At 58.0% G+C, this 17,134-nt stretch overlaps 1 protein-coding gene and 1 long non-coding RNA gene across 3 annotated transcripts; one reads left to right on the top strand and one right to left on the bottom strand.

Moving 5' to 3' along the window:
• Positions 1-767: 767 nt before the first annotated feature.
• RAC2 (Rac family small GTPase 2) lies at positions 768-16,256 on the bottom strand. 2 transcript variants are annotated; one of them, XM_017653044.3, is made up of 7 exons: positions 16,080-16,252; positions 13,992-14,063; positions 6,529-6,646; positions 5,738-5,800; positions 5,168-5,327; positions 2,282-2,414; positions 768-1,678 (listed from the first exon to the last, which is right to left on the bottom strand). In XM_017653044.3, the coding sequence occupies exons 1-6, from the start codon at positions 16,112-16,114 to the stop codon at positions 2,284-2,286; spliced, it is 579 nt and encodes a 192-aa protein (XP_017508533.1). In that variant the 5' UTR covers positions 16,115-16,252; the 3' UTR covers positions 768-1,678; positions 2,282-2,283. The 2 variants fall into 2 exon arrangements, with proteins under 2 accessions (XP_017508533.1, XP_036862919.1); XM_037007024.2 differs by lacking the exon at positions 768-1,678 and having other exon boundaries at positions 2,282-2,409; positions 5,156-5,327; positions 16,080-16,256.
• On the top strand, positions 2,421-16,069 carry LOC118970300 (uncharacterized). The gene is made up of 3 exons (XR_005058189.2): positions 2,421-4,288; positions 10,816-10,944; positions 15,397-16,069. It is a non-coding gene; the product is annotated as an uncharacterized lncRNA (long non-coding RNA).
• Positions 16,257-17,134: the final 878 nt, after the last annotated feature.

Below are 17,134 nucleotides of genomic sequence, written 5' to 3' on the forward strand. Positions count from 1 at the left end.
ATTTCAGCCTCTCTAAGGTGTCAGCCCTCCAAGGGCAGGAACTCCTGTGCACCACTGCAGTCCCACTCCTAGAACAGTGCTTGGTACAAAGTAGGCACTCAGTAAATACATGTTGGATGAATGGATGAAGTTTAGATAGAGAAGAGTGATGGCTCCTAGGAGCGGAAAGACTGGCATTTGTGAATTAGCAAACATCAAGGTGGGGCTGACTCCACAGCAAGGACGGGTGTTCTTCATGGATGAATTCCTGAAGCCCTCACAACAGTGCCATCTCTCTTGTAAAGACACTTGCCTTTGCTTCATGCTTGCTGGGATACTTCCCTGTGATCTCCAGTAGCAGAGGTGGGGGTTTCTGGCTGCCTAACATCCATATCCCCAAATTCCAGCAATGCTCTCAGTCTCCATTTGGGAACAGCCCCTCAACCCTAGTGTGCCTGGTTTTGATGGGATTGCCTCCACTCCCAGTCTAGCAAGGCATGTGGTCCAGGCCTAGCCAGTCAGAGCACAGCATCCACCTGACAAGTATGATTGGTTGAAGGGGGAGGGCCTAAGACCTAACTGGTCCAATCAGAGTAAACCTTAATTAGAACTTTGCCCAGGCAGACACTTGGCCTTCTGCTAAACTTGAACCTAGAAAAATGAAGCCCTGAGAGTCACCTCCAGAGAATAAACCAAACAGCAAAAGACAGAGCAAAGAGGTACAGGAAAGTAAGCCCTGATTATATAATTTGAGCCTCCTTGATCAAGCTACACCTGAAGTCGTAATATTTCCAAACTTGAATCAATAAATTTATTTTCTCTTTAAGCAGGTTGAATTGGGTTTTCTATTTGCAATAGCCAAAGTTCTGACTGGTAGGGTCTGAAAGCTTTAAGACTCTCATGGGCAAATGCAGCTCAGGATCCTGTGAGTGGAACAGAAAGACTTAAGAGATGGCAGGATTCAGCATGATGCAGGTTTTTGATTGACTGATACCAGGAAGCCAGTGAGCTGGAGGGTCCTGCCTCAGAACTTCAGGACTTCTGGGGGCAGAGAGGATAACTGGGAGCTCTTGAAGAGTAGAAAGTAGAAACCCAAAGCATTTTGTTGTCTGGGAATTAGGGGACTCCTGTATTGTCAGGGACATTTAGGGAATTTGATCTGTTTTATCTTGTCCCCAAAAGGAGAATGAAGACAAGAGAAGCAAACTTCTGAGACACTCATTTTAGCTAATACAAGGAGGCTGTCTGACAAGCAGGGCCATCGGTATTGCAGGAGCCTGCAGCAGGAGGGAGCATGACCCATCCCTGGAAGAATACGAGGGGTGGGCCGCAGCCATCTGGCCTGAAACGTTCAGAGGGGATGCAGGCGTTGGGTGGGCTGGACTACACGGGTAGAGGCTGCCAGATGTGGCAGCTGGCACTGACCACAGTAATGCAGGGGTGGCTTATTGGGTCCTGGGGCTCCCCTCTGGCTCCTGGGAAGGCAGGAACATGAGGGGGTTGGGATGCAGCACCTGCAACTTCACACCCTTCAGGCCCCAGAGGACGTCCAGCACAGAGAAGATGGTCGACCAAGCTCTGCAGCCATCTGCTAAGAAACGCCACAGGAAGGAGACAGTGTGGCCAGCCAGGATACCACTGGGCTTTGGGTGGGGGCCCTGGGCGGTCAGACCATCTGACTGAGTGGGCTGGATGCCACCTGGAAGGGAGACAAGCCAGCGGTGAGAATCTGGGGACAAGCAGAATGTACGGCTCGCTGGCGGCTTTCCTGGCTCATGGCTCCTTCCCCCCTCCCGGCTTTGGCCCCAGGTTGGCCCTCCCACCAGGGCTGCCCTCCCTGCTCTGCTGCCACACCAAGTCCCTCTGTCCTTGTCTCACCTCTCCAGGAAGCCCTGCAGGCTGCCTCCAACCCACACAGATCCCTCTTCTGCCCCAGGTGCCCTGGCCCAGTCTGCCCTGCCCCCACCCCTGCATGTGCGTGTTAGGGGTGGGCCTTCCTAGGGGACTGGGGCCAAGGCATCTTTCCATCCGGTCCTCCCCACCCTCTTGCAGGGATGGCAGAATGGGAGCTCAGGGACACCCACCCCCTAACTCAGGCCACCTGGTGTTTTCTGATATCTTGGACCTTCTCTCTAGGAACTGGGCTCCACCGAGCTGGACTGGCTCAGGCAGAAAGGGGAGCTGAGGCCACTTTGATAGTCCCTGTCTGGTCCTGGCCTCCGTGCTGCTCCCAGTGGAGCCCAAGGCCCCACCGCACCATGTGTGTGGTGGGGGAGGCTGTGCAGAAGGGCCAGGCTCTCACCCCTAGAGGAGGATGCAGGGGCGCTTCTGCGGCCGCGTGGGCTGGGGGCACAGGACGGCCCGGATCGCCTCATCAAAGACGGTTTTCAGGCCTCGCTGGGTGAGCGCTGAACACTCCAGGTATTTCACCGAATCTAGGGCAAGGCACAAGAGAAAAGAGGTCTACGTCAGGGGAGGGCCCTGGGCAGAAACCCCTCCCAAGCCAAACAACAGTGCTAGGCTGTGGGGGCCACCTGAGCTGTGTCACTCAGAGCAGGGTATTTACCTCTCTGGGCCTAAGTTTCCACATGCACAAAATAGAGAGCTTGAATTCAAAGGAGAGGTGAAGACCCACTAGAGTGGTCTGTGTCTTAGACACATAAGCCCTTCATTTGCAGAAGGCAGGCAGGATTTTTGATACTTTCCTGGAAGAAAGGGCTCACGCTAGAGTGACTGAATCTGGGCCTCAGTTTCTTCTAAAAAGTAACCACACCCCTGCCTCCAGGCTTCCTCCAGGAGGCTGACACACTTCTGGCCCATTCTTCAGGACCTTTCAGTGTCACCTGACTGTTCCTTAGCAGCACCCCACCTTACAGATGAGGAAACTGGGGCTCCTAGAGGCAAAGTCACTTCGTCCAAAGTCACATGCTGGGTGTTTCTCCTCCACGGAGGGGCAGCTGGGGCCCCCCCGAGAGAGAGCCGGGAATTGGAGAGCTCCTCCTTCTCCCCTGAGGGGACGGCCTTCTCCCTGTGCTGGAGCCCAGGGCACAGACAGCAAGAAAGGCCTGGGGGTGCAGGCAATGGTTCCAGGGCTTGGCTGGCCAGAACAAGACCCTGAGTTTGGTCCAAGAGTCTCATCACCGAAACCCTCTGTGCCTAGAAGGGTGTCACTGGGCATCTGACCACCGCCTCCCTGCCAGGGACCATAGCCAGAGTTCACTTCTTCCACAGCCACCAGCTGCCTCCTTCCTGGCACCCGTGCCCTCTTGCTTTTCTTAGCTCAGTGGTGTCCAGAGCAAGGGTCCTGAGCTGGGGGCCTGGGTTCCCCTCAGCTCCACCCCTGATCTCCCCTAGGCCACTGGCCAGCCCCCTCTCTGAGCCTCAGTCTGCCATCTGTCCAGAGCAGGCTGACATGTGATGGCTGGTCACGCGGAGCCAGGGGTGGGAGAAGAGCTGCAGAGAGGGGCGGAGGCAGGCCAGAGGGCAGCAGACGCCCCCGATCTTCATGACTGAGGGAGCCAGGCAGCCCAGGCTCGAATCTGAACTCAGCCGTATCCTGCCTGGGTGGCCTTGGGTCAGTGACTTTTCCTCCCTGAGCTGAGCCTCGGTTTCCTCGTCTGTAAAGTGGAGGTGATGAGAGCCCCTCCTTTGTAGTTGCTGTGAGAACAAAGTGGGGATATGCACAGGCCCAACACCCAGAAAGGGCTCAGTCCACGTCCGCTGTGATTACCAGCAGGGCTAGAGCTGCCCCCACACCCCGGCGATCGCCCAGGCCGGTGGGCGGAGGCAGCTGCCATCCTCTTCATCAGCCGCCCAGGCCCCCCAGGCCCCGTAGGCCTCCCCTTGGGCCTGGGCTGATCTGAAGCAAGGTCAAAGGGCAGCCCTGCCCTTCCCCCACGTGGGATGGCCCCAGGAGGGACTGCCTAGAGGCTGAGGCCCAGAGAAGGGGAGCCACAGCAGGAGGTCACACAGCCAGTGCCGAGCCAGGACCTGAATCCAGGCTTCCGGGCCCCTTCTGGGTGTCCCAAAGCGCATGCCTTAAAAGGGAAAGGGAAAGAAGGAGGCTGAACAGTCCGTCTTGGGCGGAAGGAGTCCAGGGGACAGACTGGTCTGAAAGCAGAGAAGGCAGGGGTGTCATCCCTGGTACTTGTGAAGAAAGGCCAGTGGCCTGGGAGCCAGAGCCCCCAGGACGGGGCATAGGGCCGGGGTTTACGAGCCGGCCTGAGGACCCCGGGGAAGGTGGCCATGTCACTGGGCCAGTTGTGGAAGCCGGAGGTGGTGGCTGCGGTTTCTCTTCCTGTGCAGAGATGTGAGTCCCCAGGGCCCTCCCAGTTCCGGCGGAAGGAAGAGGGGTAGGGCTGGGGCAGGGAGGGGGTGGGGCAGCTCCACCTTCGGAGGCCAGCCCCTGGGCCCACGGACCCTGTGAGGTACAGCCCTGAGCCACTGGGTCACTGCTCATGGTGACCAAACCTGGCTGCTGGTCCTGGGCAAGCGGGCGAGCGCCCCATCCCGGGGCTGCAGGCAGGGTGCGACGACCAGGGACAGCAGGCCACAGCACCATGAAGAGGCCAAACCCATCAGTCACCACCTCCCTGGGGCAGGCAGCCCTGAGCCACCTCGAGGAGCCCCCCACCCGGTCTGCTGTCTGTGTCCCAGTCCCAGTTCTGCCACCTCCTAGCCACCTCGAGAAGTCACTTTGCTTCTCTGGCCCAGTGATCAGGAGGCACAGGGGAGTTGGGCTGAGAAGCTAGCAGGTGAGGAAAGGGAGGCAAGAAGGGGGAGGAAGGGAAGTCACCCCTCAAACCCAGTACAGAAGCACCGCCTCCAGGAAGCCTTCCCAGAAAAACCAAGCTCATCGTCAGAGCAACCACAGCACACCTCACTCCACCCCAGCTCCTGTCTGCTCAAAACACACTTATTTCCGTATCTACTCACGGATTTTACCACTACTACTAACACGAATGCAGAGTGTCTCCTGTGTATGGGGCGGCCCTAGGAGCTTCACGGGTGATAATGCGCTTAGTCCTCCCCACAGGCACAAAGACTCACGCAGGGTCGCACCGCTGTACCTGGCACAGCTGTGGTGTGACCCACACAGCCTGGCCCTGGAACCCATGTTTGCAATCCCCATGAGACTGAGTGGGGGCCCCCAACTCTGCCAGCTCCCCCCTCAGCCAGAGCCCTGTACCGATCTCCTTGGCCAGTGCCAGGCCCTGCGGGTAGGTAATAGGCGCCAGCTTCTTTTCCTTCAGCCTCTCGATGGTGTCCTTGTCATCTCGCAGGTCAAGCTTGGTGCCCACCAGGATGATGGGAGTGCTCGGGCAGTGGTGCCGCACCTCAGGGAACCACTGGGCAGGTGGGCGGGGCCAGAGGGCGTGCAGGGGAGTGGGGAGCAGGGGGGCAGCAAATGCAACAAGACATGAGGGTGTGAGAAGAAGAGACGTGAGGTTTTGCAGGAAGAGAGGAGGCAAGATTTTGTGCAGAGATAAGAGGTGAGCAGAGGTTACGTGGTATAAGCAGAGGCATGAGTTTCATGGGAGGAGAGGGAACAAGGTTAGGGCGCAAAGTAAGTGAACTTTCCCGGCCCCCTCTGAGGCCCCACCCAAGTCTCAGCCCTGAGTGCCCTGGCCCTGGCCTGCCCCGGGGGCCTTCTCCGCCCACACCCTCTGCGGCCCCCGGGGCAGGCCTAGAGTTGCCCTCTCTCCCTGCCCAGGGTCATCTACCCTGGACTCCCAGGGTCCCACTGAGTCCAGCTCACCTTGGCGCGGACGTTCTCATAGGAGGCCGGGCTGACGAGGGAGAAGCAGATGAGGAAGACGTCCTGGGGACAGAGTAGGTAGGCTCACCCACCAGGAGAGGCAGGACCCCACTCCTGGGCAGCATCTACGGGGCGCATCCTGGGCTCCCTGAGTGGTGGAGCGGCCCAGGGCACGCTGGCGGCTTAGGATCTGCCAGAGCAGGAGGCGGCCTCTACCACCAAGCTGCCCTTTGTTTATCCAGCACTCCCTAAAGGCCGGGGCCTGTTCTGAGAGCTGAGTCCCCACAGCCTTCAGTAAGTGCTGCTACAACCCCCATTCCGCAGAGGGGGAGAGTGAGGCTGACAGTTAAAGGGCCTGCAGCTGGAGCCCCAGAACGCATACCCCTCTCAGGGTACTCACCACCCCACCGTCTGCTTGCCAGCTCCAGCCCCTTCCTTGCCACTCTGGAGGGAGAGGCTGTGGGGTCCTAGCAGCCACAGAGCCCCCTGTAGGCTTGTCCCCTACCCCAGAGCCCCAAGGCTCAGAGTCCTGGGCTCCCCACTGGGGTCCTGTCCAAGGCCTGCCTGCCCCTCCCCAGGGGCACCCGGTGGTGTCAGAGCCTATAAGGAGGAGGGGCAGGCCAGGCAGGTGCCATGAGAGTGATGGAAGGGCACAGGGCCGGTGGGGTGTCCTTGCGTGCCAGGGGCCCAGAGGGTCAGGGTTCCCAGGCCCAGCTGGCCCAGGGGGAGCCCAGGCAGAGGGAGCAGGGAGAGCAGAAGCCCAGCCGAGAGGAGGGCTGGGGGCAGCGCACCGTCTGTGGGTAGGAGAGCGGCCGCAGGCGGTCATAGTCCTCCTGTCCTGCAGTGTCCCACAGCCCCAGGTTCACCGGCTTGCTGTCCACCATCACATTGGCTGAATAGTTGTCAAACCTGTGTGAAGCAGGCAAGACAGAAGGGTCAGTCTCCATCCCCAGAGCCCAGGGCCCTCCTGTCCAGCCCTGAGTTACCAGTGGCAGAGGCCAGGACCCAGAGAGGGGCTGTGGAGGGACCAGACCCACACAGCACTGTGCACCTGACTTTTCATTTACTTCGTTACTGATTCATTACATTGAAAAAATTAATGCAGTTAATAATAAAGAGGAAAACATTGTTTCAATCATTTTCCTGCCCTTACCTACCCTCTGGAGAGGTAGTTTTTAGAGGCTGCATAGCAACCCCTCCAAGGCTTGATCACAATAAACTTTACCCACCTCCCATGCTGTACACGGAGGTCGGTCACCCAGTGTTTGTTGAATGAATGCCCAACCTAAGAGCAAAGCTGAGACAAGAAGGGAGCACCAGAGGCTTATTTAGGAAGTGACCCCGGTGGCCAAGGGATGGGGGTGGGGAAGAGATGAGGAAGGGCCAGCAGCCAGTAGAGAACGCGCTACAGGGTTGTGGGCATCGGGGGAAGGCCTGGAGCGCTCCTGCGCATCCCCCGGTGGGGCTGGGAGCCGGGCTGTTGCCCACCATCTCCATCTCCCACTGGCAGATGGAGTGTTAACTCGCTGCTCTTCCAGCACATGCCAGAGCTGCCCTGGAAGCTGTCCGTCACATAGCCCTTGGGAAAGGCCCCCGCACACGGGGCAGAGACCCTGGTTGGAGGGCTGGGGTGAGCACCAACAGCCACTGCTGAGGGCCCTGCCAGCACCGGAGGGGCTTCCAGGGCCACCCAACAAACGTCCAGAGTTTGAAAAACTTCAACCCAACAATATTTCCCATTGCACACCCCCCTGAGAGGAAGGTGCTGGTTGCTCATGCTGTGGGAAGGAAAACTGGGATCAGAGAGGTGTCGTGACCTGCCCAAGGCCAAGTGTGGCGACACGGCCCGTGGCCAGACCCAGTGAGAAGCCAGTTCCATCTGACTGGGCAGCCAGCTCACTGCCCTGGGCCCCAGCTCTGCTTCCTCAGATGCCCTCCCCCACCGCCTCTAAAGGATGGGGACCACAACCTTGTCTCTCCTCACTGAGGTCACCCACACAGGTCCTGCTCCTTGTCCCCTTGACCTGGCCCACTGAGACCTCAGGCTCTTCCAGCTTCTCTGCTTTGTCCTTCCCTCACATACCAGCCAAACTGTTTCCTGGGCAAGGCTCACACTGCCTGGCTCACTGCGCTTGCTCAGGCTATGTCCCCTCCCCGAATGCCCTTCCCCACCTCTCCTTGTCCAGATATTCCCACCTGCCCTGACCATGGCCTGCTCATACTCTGGGCTGTTGCTGCCATCTGTGCCTCTCTCTGGAGTACCCTTCTATCCCCTTTCACCCTGGACTCCTAGTCATGCTTCAAAACGCTGCCCAGGCAGTCCTGCTCTGTGGAAAAACCTCCAGGCCACCTCCTTTCCTGGCCCGGCCTGGAAAGAGGTCATTATTCCCTCCCTCAGGCAACCTCTTTGCCTTGACCTTGAACAGGGAGTTAGTGTGTCTCTGTCCTGCCATGGGCTGTGGGCTCCACGTGGGCAGGGCCCATGCCCACTTTCCCTCTGCAGTCTCAGGCCTGGCACCCGGTGAGTGCAAGTGGAACAGCATTAAACCAAACTTAACTGAAGCCCTTGGGATGCCACCTTCTCCGTGAAGCCCTCAGAGAATGCTGCTCAGTGACAGGCTGCAGAAGCCCTAATGCTTCAGAGAAACTCCAAAGATACCAGTCCTGAGAAAGACACTGCCCCCCAAAACCGGCAGCCTGACTTAATTAGCACACTGCCTGTTCAGCCCTGGAGTGTTCCTGGTCGCCTCTCAGTTCCTCAGATGGCCCTGCTCTCCTGCCTGGAAAGTTCCTGCAAACTGCACCCCCCCTGACTTCCCACTCTTCCCTACTCAGCCTCCCGGAGCCAGCTGACTCTTACTCACCCGCTCCAGCTCCATCTCAAGGTCACTTCTTCCAGGAAGCCTTTCCTGACCTCCAGCCAGGACCCCAACCCAGTAATCTTTGGGGAACTTAGCACCCCAAAAAGCAGGCACCAGGCCTGGCTTATTTCTCACTGCACCCTGAGGCCAACACAGTGTTCCCACATACTAGGTGCTCTGTGGACCTACTCTAGATACCAGCCATACTGCCATGGGATTTCAGGAAGACGGCACTGTCCAGACACCACTGGGCATGATGGGAAAGAAGCACCTGTATTGTCTTTGGCTTCAGCCAGAAACACTCCTTCGGTACACTCTTAGGGTATAGGGGTACTCTCTCCTCTAGTGTCCAGTCTGAAGTTCTGGTGCCAAAAAAACTCCCAAGATTCCTTGAGCTAAAGGCTTCTGTCTTCTCTGAGCCACCCCTAGGGTCTCAGGGGCCATGGCAATGGGGAAGTGCTGGATCCTGGGACCTGTAGCTGCAGCAGGCAGCTGCTCGGGGGCTGAGCAGCGGGCTGGAGGCCTTCATAGCTAGATCATGAAGTCCCATGTGACCCAAGGCAAAAGGACCTCAATTCACTCCCATTAGACAGATGAGGAAACTGAGGCCCCAAGATGTCAAGAAAGTTCTCCAAGTCCAGCCATCTCATAAGCACGGACTAGAACTGGAGCCCTTCTCCCTCTGTGACACCCATTAGTGAGCAAGTGAGTCGACAAATGAGGCACAGGAAGGCTGATTCATCCAGGACAGCCACCCCAGGACAGCCCCCAGGATTGGGAGGGAACACAGACTTCTTTGTGAAGCCTCATGCTGGCTGTGTGAGCCTGGGGGAGTAACCTGACTTCTCTGAGCCTCACTTTCTTCACTGTGAGAAATGCCTTATTTCTTGGAGCCGTTAGAGGATCAAGCCACGCGAGGGTGAGATGCTGGGAAGCTGAGCAATCTCATTTTTGATGTCCTCACACACACACTCCCCCTCGACTGGTCTCTCCCCAGAGGACCACCTGCCAGAGCCTGATCATTGCAGGGCTGCATCAATGGCTGCACCTCCCCCGTGTCCCCCTTGCTTCAGAAACCCACAGGCAGCCAGGACCAGAGCACCCTTACACCACCATGGCAGCCAACCCTCACTCTCATTTTCCAGATGAGGAAACTGAGGCTCCCAGACAGGAAGGGACTTGTCCAAGATGTCACAGTCAGTGGTGGCACAGCCTGGGCTGGATCCTGCTACCTAATTCAGAAACTGCCATGTGGCAAGCATCACTGCTATTTCATGGCTGGAGACTCAGTGGAGTTTGGGCCGGGGCGTGGGGGCTGCCCCTGAGCTGTGGGGAGGGCAGGGGGCTCCCGTTTGTCGAGCATCCAGGGGTAGCCAGCGCTCTTGCAGGCCCTTCATACTTAGGTCATTTCGGTGGGTCCCGGAAGTGGATTCTACCAGTTACACACGAGGAAACTGGCACCCAGAGACTGGGGTGGCCTGCCCGAGGTCACACTGCTGGGGTGTTTTCACCCAGAGTCTGTGGAGGCCCTTTCTGCATTCTGCAGGCCCAGCCCTGACCCTGCGTTGGAGTGGACGAGGGGCATGGAGGTAGGTGACAGCGGGCTCAGCACCCAGGCACCACCTGACCCCACCTAAGCCCACCCCTCTGAAAGGAAGATGGACATGCAAAGAACCCAGAGACCCTAGTGTGGGCGCACCTGGTGACCTGGGGGCCAGGGAGCATTGAGCAGGTCAGGCGGGGCAGGGGTCACTGTTAGGATTCAGGTCTTGGTCCCTAGAGCCACGGAGGGGCTTCACCAAGCAGGAGGTGAGGTGATCAGAGGTGCATCTAGAAAAGGTTCCTCTGGGCCACTGCATAGAGGAGCCTTGGACGAGGGTCAGAGGGAAGCTGGGGGGCTGAGGGGTGCAGTGAGCAGCAGTGGGAGGAGCTTACAGAGCAGGCAGGAGAGGGGAGGAGGACTGGAGGAGATGGGGAGAGGCGGGGAGGTGTCCCAGGCCGGGCCAAGGCGGGGAGGTTCTAACCAGCAGCCACAGGGAGGGAATGACATGCCTGGAGGCCGGAAAGCCCGGCAGGGTCCCTTGTGGGTTCCAGACAGGAGGGCTGGATGTTACCCTATCTATGGGAACTCCACACTTGATTTGCCAGCTCACAAATGAAGGTAAAAATAGAGTACTGGCTGATCCGATCTAACTTAGCTGTGTTCGTCCTTCCCAGGTAGAGGCCCCAACTGGTGGCCGAATGCCAGCACCTTCTCAGGGCAGCCTGGAGCTGCCCACCTGCCCGCCAGAGTAGTCCAGTCACTACGGAGCACCAGCGATGGGCTTGGCTCTATTGTAAAAGCTGGTAAGACAACAGAGAGCTAGGCTCACAGAGCTCCCACCCCAGCAGGGAAGGCAGACTGGGAAGGGCTGGGAAGGACATCATGCAGGGTAGTGGGGGTGGAGGGGTCTTGAGGGGAAGCAGGGGTCAGGAAGGTGCTACCTCAGCAGGGAACTGAATGATGGGAAGGGGATGTGCAGAGGCTGGGATGTCTGGGATCTGCAGGGAAGCCTGGGAGTCGGGCAGACCAGGTGAGGGGTGCACGGGAGGGGAGGGGGCTGCGGGGAGGTCCTCCTTCAGGGATTTACATGCCAGAATAAGAGATGGGTTGTAAGTGTGAAGAGGAGCTGTGGGAGGGATTTAGGCCAGGGTATGACTCCATCTAATTTTCACTTTTGAAAGCCCACCTGGGCTTCCATTTGAGACTAGTTATAAGGAGGAGAAACAGAAGACAGAGACCCCCCTCCATCACAGACACACAAGAGCAGGGTCTTCCTGCCAGGTCGTTGTATCCTACCACCCAGCCCAGGCCCAGCCACAGAGCAGGCCGCAGTCTCCCCATCTGTGAAACTGGACCCTGAGCTGCTAACCCCCCCGCTCTGAGAAGCAAGCTGAGCTCAGCTTTCCCGGAGCTTATCTGATCCTGTGTCAGCAGCACGGGCCTCCCAGCCCCCAGCAAACCCACCTTCCCCAGCCCAGATGCTCTCCAGACCTTCTCTCTGTGCCAGGGATGTCGGGCTGCCTGCTCGTCTCCCTGACCACACCCTCCACTGGCGAGGGCTCAGTGTAACTTGAGCCTGTCACAGGGGTGCAGGCAATGCAGCAGAAGCCCCTCTGGGGGCTTGTCCAGAGCTGAGCAACTCTGTATTGGAAGACCAAGAAGGGTGCCAGGCAGGACCAGCCATATACTCTGCAGGGTCCGGGGCAAAAGGAAAATGCAAGGTCCTTTGTTTAAAAATTCACAGTCTCAATTGTAATATAAATTTGTCATGGGGATGAAAGTACAGCATAAAGAATATGGTCAATAATACTATATCTTTCTATGTTGAAAGATAGTAACTACACTAACTGGCATTAATAAGGTAGATAACTGTCAAATCACTACATTGTATACTTGAAACCAATATAATATTGTATCAACTGTACTTCAATTTAAAAAAAAAAAAACAATTTTAAGACAGGAATCATAAAGCATTAAGCCCAGTGCAGGACCTTTCTAAGCTTGGGGTCTCAGTGTGACTTCATAGATGGCACCCCCATGAAGCAGGCCCTAGTCTCTGACCCTACTCAGAGTCCTAGGGACCTTATCTGGTCCATTCTGTCTGTCCTTCTGCAAGGTTGTCCAGTGCCCTGAGTCCTGCAGGGACCAGCGGGGCCAGAGGCCTCCAAGTGCTGAGAGCACTAGCCCTTCTGGCCTCTCCTAGTCCTGCCATCTTGCACCAGAAATCACATCTTCCATCTCTCATAGGGGAGGCACCCTGGGCAATGAGTTTGGGCTCTTCCTCCCAGCCTCCTCTTCTTCTAGAAAGGGAAACTGAGGCTCAGAGAATGGAAGTGATTGGTCTGAGGTCCTTTAATAAGTGAGCCCTCCAGCCCAGCTGGGACAGGCAGAGGCAGGAATAGAGGCAGTGCCAGCACATCCCTGCAGACAATGGCCTTCTGCAAGAGCTACCTTACCTCATCTTGTGCCAGCCTCCCTGTTCAGGTCTGCAGCCAGCCCCCTCCCCGCACTAGAAGGTGCCTGATGACTGGGCAGACAGAGGCAGTGCAGGGAGTGGCATGCACTAGCACCTGGCCACGTGGGGTCATGGAACTGAGCTGGGGCAGAAGAAAAGTTTTCCAGGCTCCCTACTCAGATTTCTCTGTCCTGTCCTGGCTGCCTGCCTTCCTCCTGCCCGGGGTACCTGAGGTAACTGGTCAGTGTCCCTAGGAGAAATAGCAGCAGGAGCCCAGCCCACCCAGTGACCCTAGAGGTTGACCCTTAGCTGTGTTCAGCCCACCTAGTGACCCTTAGCTGCTGTGAGTCTCAGCTTCCCCGCTGGGTGTCCTGGGTATAATACCCATCTGTCTCAAGAAGTACATGGGGTCACACATGTGACATTTCATGCAAGGGCCAGCACACAGTAGGCCCTCAATAAATGGTAGGTAGCTACAATCCATCTTCCTAGAGCCTCTCAGTGAAGTTCAACTCCAGTCAATTCGAAACATATCTATTGTGCACCAGACGCTGTGTAGATTACACTGTGTATAAGCCACTGTGCTTAGACAGGAAGGTGACCTGGAAAGAAGTGGGCTGGCTCCCTGCACTGCAGAGGTTCATGGTTACAGGGAAGCTCAGATAAAGTCACTGGGGAGTGAGAGAGCCCTGTAGGCTGGTTCAGGAGGGCTTCCTGAGGAGGGGGCACTGGAGCCAGCCTGGACGGAGGGAACAGTTTGCACAAAGGCCCTGAGGGGGACATGCCCAGGCATTTGGTGGGCAGCAGGGATGGACACAGACAGAGCATGAAGCAGAGTGAGGGGCCGTGAGCTGGAAGGGGGCATTGAGAGAAGCTCCCATGGAGCCTTGCATACAGAGCTTCTGGGCTGGGAAGTTGTCCTGTGAGTAAGGGGCCGCTGAGGGCCGGGTGGCTGCCTCCGCACGTCTCCCCTCCGGGTGGGCTGCTCACATACTCCTACAGGCACTCACTGACAGTCCTCCCTCCACATCCAACAGGAGAACGGGGGCCCCGGAGGCCTCCAGGTGGCACTGCCCTGCCCCACCACACGGGGTCCTAGGTGTCTCCTCCCCCTCCCCCCACCCAGCCCCACTTCCCACCTCCTGCGGAGGCCCAGCCTAAAGGCCACCTGCTCCCCTCCGGCGCCAGCGCACCCTGACGCCCTCTCTCTCTGCCCTGGGAGCCCGCACCACTTGCGCTCAGAGCTCATCTGGGCATTGGCTGCTGTCCCCCAACCAGGTCAGCAAACAGCTCTACCAGGCGGAGACTCCCAAGGCCCAGCATGCCCAGTGCGCAGGAAGGGCCTGCAAAGGGGGTGGGCTTCACCACGCGGTCTCCCCATTGCCAAGCACTCACACGGTGGGGATGTACTCTCCCGGGAATGCGTTGGTGGTGTAGCTGATGAGAAGGCAGGTCTTGCCCACGGCTCTGCAAGACAGGAAGTGAGAGAGGGTAGCGGTCATGGACCCTGCCCGAGACACAGGGAGGTCCCCAAGCACCTGTCTGGTCCTCTAGCTCAGCCCTCAGGGAAGACCCAGGCCCACACCTCTCGGCCTCAGTTTCCCATGTCAGTGTTCTCAAACCTGAGAGTCGTTAAGAGTCATCTGGGGTGTTTATTAAAGGACAGACTTTGGGGTCCTACCCTGAGACTTTGATCTATGGATGTGGGTGGGGTAGAACTGGGAATCTGTATTTTTAACAAGCTTTCCCAGGAGACACTGATGTGAGACAGAGGGTTAAGGCAAGGGGTGCCCAGGAGACTCCCTGAAACAGACAAGGCCCCAGGGCACCTGACCAGGGCTCTGCTACCACACACCCGGGCTTCAGATCCCAGCTCCACCACCTACCAGTGGTACAACCTTGGGCCCCCTATGCCTCAGTTCCCCCATCTAGAAAATAGGAATGAGCCCATCCTCATAGGCAGAAGTTAACTAGATGAAGCCCGAAAAAGAACCTAGCACAGCGCCCAGTGTAGCAGAGCAGCCGGTAAACATTAGGGAAGCTGCCCCCCAGCCCACCCTCCCACCTCACCAGGAGCCCAGCAGTTAGGAGCACTGCGCTCTGGAGTCCAAGAGAACTCAACTGCTCCGAGCTTCGGTTTTCCCATCTATGAAATGGGCCCCATATTTGGGTTGGTGGGAGGATAAAATAGAAGGGATGTGGCAAAGGCCAGGGCCCAGTTAGTGCCCAAGTAGAGTGATGGCCATGCACCGTCTTCCCCCTTAGTCTGGTGGGCTGGGTGGGAGATGCGGGGAACACAGCAGGAAGCTGAGAGGACAAAGGGGCAGCTCTGGGCCTTCCCCTGCTCCCCTCAGCTTATCCACTTCCTGTTCTGAGGAGGCTGGGTGCCCTCTCCTCCCCGCTGCTGCCCTCCCTGGGGCCTGCCTCCAAGGTGGCTTTGAATGACTGGGAAGCCGCCCTCGGCTTCTGCCCTCCCCTCCTCAGATCAGACGCAAAGCAGAAGTGCACAGGCCTGGCAGGCAGGTGGGCAGATAAGGGCTGTACACTGGAATCAGCTGGGAGTTGCCCAGTGAACCGGCCTTCAAGGCCCAGCAGAGCCCCGTCCAGGAAAGGTCTGACTCTCTCCAGGCCTCGGGTTGCCCCTCTATAGAATAGGAGAGTTGGACTCTGCCCAGCTAGAACACACTGGGGTATCTGGGCTGGACTCACAGAGAACCCCAGGATGTTCCTGGGGACTGAGCCCTAAGACATTGCTGCTGGCAGGCACGAAGACTGACATACTGGCCCTGTCATTTTACAGATGAGGAAACCGAGGCCCACAGGTGCCATGGCAATCTGAAGTCGCTGAGATCGGACAGCTGAGAAGGCCCCACAGCCCAGGCTGCCCCCGAGTAAAGCCAAGATCACCTGCCCTCCCCAGCAGTGTCTCTCAGGCGTCCTCCCCACTTCTGCTCCTCATCCGCATCCCCACACATACCCTCCCCAACCAGAAGGGGTGGAGGTGAGGGGAGCAGGGGACTACGAGAGGGGCTAGGAGGCTAACATTTATTGAGCACACACTACATGTAGGACAACCACTCAAAATATGTCAGGCGACCCCACATCAACCCTGAGGGTGTGGCCCCTTTCCAGATGGCCAAGCTGAGGTTCAGAGAGGCTCTGCGACTTGCCCAAACACACACAGCTGCACAAGCCAGTTACTACAGCTCAGGACAGCCTCCGGACAAAGGCCAGATTCTTGGTTCCCCACCCCCCACCTGAACCCACAGAACTGAAGTTGGAGACCTGCCCCAAGCACTCCCACCTACAGCCCTGCACCCTCCAAGCAGGCAGATGCCAGGGTCAGGGGGTGCCTCCTGGGAGCACTTGGGAGAAGAGGGGAACGCTTCTCCCAGGGACCCCTATATCTGCTGGGGACTCCTGGGCAGGAGGGTCTCAGGGCTACCCCATGGCGCATGTGAGGAAGTCCAGCCAGGTACCTACCCATCTCCCACCACCACACACTTGATGGCCTGCATGGTGTCTGGGGTCGGGAGCGGCGGTAACAGCTCACACAGGGGCAAGGAGTGCTTCTGTGGGCGCCAGGGGTGTGGAGAGCCTGGCAAGGCGCCCCGCCGAGAAGCAGAGGAGCAGCGGGACAGGAGGCAGGAGGAAGCGGAAGGGGAACTTACCCAAGCGGCTGCCCCTAGGGCCGTTTGCAGGAGGCGGAGCATGCGGTCTACCAGAACAGCCAGCGCCCCTCAGGTGCTGGGCCAGGGCACCAGCAAGAGACCTGAGGACTCTCTGGGCCGGAGACTCGCTTCCATGAGTCCAGAGGATGTTCCCTAAGAACTTGAGACTTGCAAGCATTCAGTTCACCTCAATGCTAAAAAATAAGCATTTAATGTGCCAGGCACTGTCTGGTGCTGGTGAGTCCAGGATGCAAGACATGCAGCCGGTCCCTGGGGAAGACATGACCACATTATGGGTGTCCGTAAAATAAAGTAGGAAGTGATGGGGCCACGGGGATCTGCAGGGAGGGGGCCTCAGAGTTACACAGGGAGACCAGGCTTCGAGGTGGCATTTGAGCCAGCACTTGAAAGGTGGTGTTGGAGAGATGGGCACTCCCAGAGAGGGGATTTAATGAGCATGATGTGGAGGCTCCCCCAGGTGGGGGCTGGTGTGGGACCCCGGAGTGTGGAGAGATGGGAGAGATGGGGGTGGGGAGGAAGCAGGAAGGGAGGTGGGGGCAGCTGATGGGGAAGGGGAAATAAAAGGGGAGGGCAGGGAGTGCCCCCCACGAGCCAGGCCCTGTGCTGGAGGCGGCCCCATGGGACCAGGCACCCTGAGTCTCGGAGCCCAGACCCATTTTCACAATGGGGAGACAAGGGAGTCTAACAAGTCAGCTGACTCCCTAGGATCACTCAGCCTGGAATCAAAACCAGGCCAGGTGACCCCAAGCTCTTCGGGCACCCAGCTGCTGTCTGCAGGGACAAACCTTGAGTTCTGCGGCTCAGAGGGGTCAGTGCTTCCTCTTGGCCTTGCCAGACTCAGGACGT

Source organism: Manis javanica, chromosome 10, assembly GCF_040802235.1.
Source record: "Manis javanica isolate MJ-LG chromosome 10, MJ_LKY, whole genome shotgun sequence".
Taxonomy (NCBI): Eukaryota; Metazoa; Chordata; class Mammalia; order Pholidota; family Manidae; genus Manis; species Manis javanica.

Coding starts and splice junctions, on each gene's coding strand:
- RAC2 (XM_017653044.3), bottom strand. CDS start 16,114: ATGCAGGCCATCAAGTGTGTGGTGGTGGGAGATGG. Junction 14,064..16,079: donor TGTGTGGTGGTGGGAGATGG/GTAGGTACCTGG, acceptor CCTGTCTTGCAG/AGCCGTGGGCAAGACCTGCC. Junction 5,801..6,528: donor CGCTCTCCTACCCACAGACG/GTGCGCTGCCCC, acceptor CTCTGTCCCCAG/GACGTCTTCCTCATCTGCTT.